This window comes from Frankliniella occidentalis, unplaced genomic scaffold, assembly GCF_000697945.3.
Source record: "Frankliniella occidentalis isolate FOCC.00 unplaced genomic scaffold, Focc_3.1 Scaffold25, whole genome shotgun sequence".
NCBI classification, from domain to species: Eukaryota; Metazoa; Arthropoda; class Insecta; order Thysanoptera; family Thripidae; genus Frankliniella; species Frankliniella occidentalis.
The window spans coordinates 862,861-867,039 of record NW_026267155.1 but is presented as its reverse complement, the minus strand read 5'-3'; the positions used below and the strand labels follow the sequence as shown (position 1 = coordinate 867,039).

General features: G+C 35.3%; 2 protein-coding genes across 2 annotated transcripts; one reads left to right on the top strand and one right to left on the bottom strand.

Moving 5' to 3' along the window:
- The first annotated feature begins 629 nt into the window (after positions 1-629).
- LOC113213752 (ETS-related transcription factor Elf-2) lies at positions 630-2,639 on the top strand. Its single transcript, XM_026432910.2, has 3 exons — positions 630-653; positions 1,328-1,608; positions 1,690-2,639. The coding sequence occupies exons 1-3, from the start codon at positions 630-632 to the stop codon at positions 1,880-1,882; spliced, it is 498 nt and encodes a 165-aa protein (XP_026288695.2). The 3' UTR covers positions 1,883-2,639.
- LOC113213751 (NADH dehydrogenase [ubiquinone] 1 alpha subcomplex assembly factor 3) lies at positions 2,615-3,927 on the bottom strand. Its single transcript, XM_026432909.2, has 4 exons — positions 3,535-3,927; positions 3,298-3,424; positions 3,079-3,223; positions 2,615-2,991 (listed from the first exon to the last, which is right to left on the bottom strand). Exons 1-4 carry the CDS (start codon positions 3,606-3,608, stop codon positions 2,732-2,734), a joined length of 606 nt encoding a protein of 201 aa, XP_026288694.1. The 5' UTR covers positions 3,609-3,927; the 3' UTR covers positions 2,615-2,731.
- Between the last annotated feature and the right edge of the window lie 252 nt (positions 3,928-4,179).

The following is a 4,179-nucleotide window of genomic DNA, read 5'->3' as shown; positions in this document are numbered from 1 at the left end:
TGTTCTTGTGCGATGTGTACCTTGGCTGTTAGGTTTTCAATACTTTGAGTGTTCTATGGCTAACAAAAGGCAGTACAAATACCAATACTTCATTAATATTATTACTCGTTTTCATCAAACTTTAATCAATAGTGTTTTCCTTTTCCCTTTTTTTTACTTTTGTCATTTTTAAACAGAGTGAAAGTTCTTCACAATTCTTTAATACTATTCTAATGTTGAACATGTAGATGTTTCATTGATGTGCATGTTTTAGATGTGATGTGACAGCTCTTGCATGTTCACTCACTAGTTGTTTTTGTCCAGTGTTACTTTTTCCCTGCTGTATAATATATTCAATTTGATGTAAAGTGTTACTGCCACATTTTTCACACTTCTATTCTATGGGTTGTGACAGGATTTTTCTCTTGTAGTCTGCTGTACCATTCTTTTTCTAAATTTTCTTCATCTGGTGTGTGTTGCAATAAGCTGACACCAAATGCATCTTTAGAGTAGGAGGAGCATAATTATATCTTATAAGATATTATAAAGCACCTTCATTGTTTGATCGCTATGTAGGTTTCTGTGTAGATTGTACAAATCACTAAACCAGTTGTAACTTTCTGTGATGATATCGGTTGGCGGACTGCCAGATGTGTATTAGTGAGAAAGATGAGGTAAGGTTCGCGCCGGGCTCAACTATTTTCAGTTTTTATTTCCTGTGGAAGGAAAGCCTTGGCCTTGATTCAAGTAACGCACTTACATCACATTATTTTGTATCATTGTTTCAAGACCTCAAATGTATTTTTGGGATTGCCAGTCTTGTCCAGCAGCTTTCGTCCAAGTCAAGAGCAAAGTGATAAATTTTATTATTTTGGATAAAGTAATATTTTCAAATGTGAAGTATGCAAAATATTTTGAAGACAAATTTATCTTTAAGTGTTGTACCTTATTTACTTAAAATGAGGCAGGTTTTTGATTCTACTTAGTGCGAGTCTTGCCCCAAGGGCAGAGTGAACCAAGGTTTGTAAGAGCATCGAGATTAGTAGAGTATGGGCAATGAAAGATGGTGATATTTTCTTACCCTATGTTGTGAAAAATGTACATATGTTAGCATGCATTTAGAAGTGGAAGGGGGGAAAATAATGCCTGTTTCTTGTAAAAATAAATATGTAAAACATGTTCTATAATGTATGTTATACTCAAAATATGGAGTTTAAATGGAGCCTTTTACATGATGTGAAATAAATCTATACCAGGAAAAACTGTGATTTAATTCTCCTCAAAACCTTTTCTTTTATCAGAAGATTTTTAATGTTTAGGATTGCTGCTGGGACCAAGAAATAGGTAGACTTACACCAAAAACTACATCAGGTTAGATGTACATTTTAATTTCTTTGCATACGGGGACCAGGTACTGAAGTACCTTTCTGTTTCAGGTACTACAAAGCATCTCTGGAAATTTCTACTTGAGTTGCTCGACAACCCGGAGTTTTGCCCACGATACATCAAGTGGATAAACCGCGAAAGTAATATCTTCAAACTGGTAAACCCCAAAATGGTAGCTTCCCTTTGGGGAATACACAAAAATAAGCCAGACATGACTTATGAAAGTATGGGAAGAGGATTGAGGTGAGGAACATGTATATTTGGAAACACATTCACACTGGTCCAACAGATTATTAATAATATTATGGAACACATTGCTTCCAGGTACTACTACAAGCGTGGAATTCTAGCCAAAGCAAAGTGCAAGGGGCAATCACACACTTACAAATTTGAACGCATACCATTGAGGAATGACGAGGAAGAATCCATTGATGTCTGCCAAACATTTGCCCGTCATGAGGGTCCTATCGATGTACATTACAACCATGTAAAAGATGAACCATTAGAGACTTATTAACATGTTGAGTGTGATAAGACATACTGGTCACATCCTGGTTAAAATGTACTGTCTCACTCAATGTGATAATACATCGGTTGCAGATTTGACCACAATGTGATCAGACATTATTTTAAGTAGGGAAATCATGCTGCAACAAATTTGTTAACACATTGGGTATAATGTGACTTTGAGGTGGCCTTAATGTGGATTATTTTGTTAACCCCAGTAGCAGAAAATTGCCGCATTGGCATCAATTATTTGTCACTGTGATGTGTTTTCTTTCATTAATGTTGACAACAATATGACAATATCAATGGAAGAAAACACGTCAGTGACAACGTATATTGTGACAAATAATTGATGTCAATGTGATAATAATTTGTGACAGTTCTCTGCTACTGGGAAAGGTTCAACATCATGTGCAGTCTGAACAAAAGAAAAAAATAAAATAGGAGAGCTCTAGGACTTCTCTCAAGAGTCTTTCTACATTGCACTAAGGCAATGTTTCTATGTAACGTTTGAGTGAAATTTTGTATAGTTTATTATTAAGAATGTTTGTGATGCTCTGCTTCTGATGGCATCGATGGATAAGTACATAGGTTCCTTCATAAGTAATACTTTGATGGTGATGGGAAAATTTCTTGATGAGTTTGGTAGAAAGAAAGTTATGTTACGTAGACAGTTGTAAATATTTAACCTTTGTTTGATTGGGAAAAAGTAAATAAAAGGTGTATTAAACACAACACAATGTACATTAAAAGTTGTCAAAAATGCACTTTTCTGAATTATTTATTTTTATCTTCTACAGAAAATTTCCTAGCTTACTGGCAACAATTTAAAGAATAAAATTAGTAATTTAGAACTTTGCTACCTTTTGTCAGGTAAGGCCAATTTAAATGATGAAAATCCAACATCTCCACTTCCTTCACCACCAAGATTATGAGGCGGTAAGATTCCTGCCCCCACAAAACGTTGCTCAGCAAGCAAAAAGTTGAATGTTGGGCATGCTATTTCTGGTATCAAGATTTCACACTGTATCTTGCGTTTTGTAATCAGTCGGAAAAGAGAGTTAACTTTCTCTTTGTTCATCTTTTTACTGACTTCTGGTATTCCTAAAATAAAAATATCTAAAGAAAAAAGCATGAGTTAGACAAGTCAAATTATGATCACACATCCCTGACAAACAATTTCTTTGCCCTATTTTCAATTCTTACCAGGTTTAGGATAAAGATTAAGGATAAGACTTAGGGACTCTTCATTTATATCAATTATACCTCCAACATTCCAGCTCAAAATACAGTTTGGAAATATTGCCATGGGTCCGATAACTGTGGTACCATTATTAAGGGTAAAACCAATCTAAACAAAAGATTTCAGATTAAATCGTGCAATAAAAGAAGTAAAGAACCACATTTTTTGAAATAAATACTTGCCGTACTATATGCATTTATCATGAGGCCGACACCCTCATCATTCAGTAGAACTGTATGGGTTTTACCATCTCCATCGTAGGCACCACTGCCGTAGTGTCTGACACCATAAAGGCCCCTTGAGTGTTTTCTGATAGAAAAAGAATATTTGTAAATCATTGAATTTCACAGAGACCATCATATACTTGTTAAACTAATAACATGTCCATTCCCTTGAAGAAATTAGGAAATCAAATTTACCTAGTAATTTCATGAGAAAAATGTTTTTTTGAAAAGGAGAACGCAGCCTTCAAACCATTTCTGATGGAAGCCATGGCGAAAAATATATGTTGTAGGTAAAAGCAGAGAATTCTACTATTTATGCAAGGAAGTACATGTCACATGTCATAACTACAACACTCAGTTTGGACAGACACAAATCGTTGATCTGCGAGACTTATAGAGAGACAAATGGGCAATATGAGGCAAATGATGTAGGTTCGGTTTGATGACAGCCCAGAGGAGAGGACTTCGGTGAGCGAGAATATTTTCGCCTAGTTCTTTCAAAATATTTCAACCCCAACTTCCCCAACTTCAAAGAGAATTCTAACCTATGGCATAACCAAGGACGGTTAGCAGACGATACTGAGCCAAGTATGAAAATCTTGTCCCACGCGCCAATGTTTGAATTGATTTACAGAACTCGAAAAGAAAGTCAAAGTCTATAAGGTGTTTAACTAAAGTGTGCTACAGATGTAGTTTTTCTTTCAATAACTCGGCTGTAAATTTGGCTATGATTTGACATTGGAGTCATGTCATTGATAACAAATAATTTCTTTTTCAAAAAAGGAAAGAACCAGTACAGTTGTGATGGGCGATGGAGTATCGGGAAATAATCAAGATTAG

Bases quoted from the DNA above. Each gene is read 5' to 3' on its own strand.
- LOC113213752 (XM_026432910.2), top strand. From the start codon at position 630: ATGTGTATTAGTGAGAAAGATGAG. The intron at 654-1,327 runs GTAAGGTTCGCG...AGAAATAGGTAG, and splicing joins GTATTAGTGAGAAAGATGAG to ACTTACACCAAAAACTACAT. The intron at 1,609-1,689 runs GTGAGGAACATG...CATTGCTTCCAG, and splicing joins AGTATGGGAAGAGGATTGAG to GTACTACTACAAGCGTGGAA.
- LOC113213751 (XM_026432909.2), bottom strand. From the start codon at position 3,608: ATGGCTTCCATCAGAAATGGTTTGAAGGCTGCGTTCTCCTTTTCAAAA. The intron at 3,425-3,534 runs GTAAATTTGATT...TTTTTCTATCAG, and splicing joins TTTTCTCATGAAATTACTAG to AAAACACTCAAGGGGCCTTT. The intron at 3,224-3,297 runs GCAAGTATTTAT...TCTTTTGTTTAG, and splicing joins TGATAAATGCATATAGTACG to ATTGGTTTTACCCTTAATAA.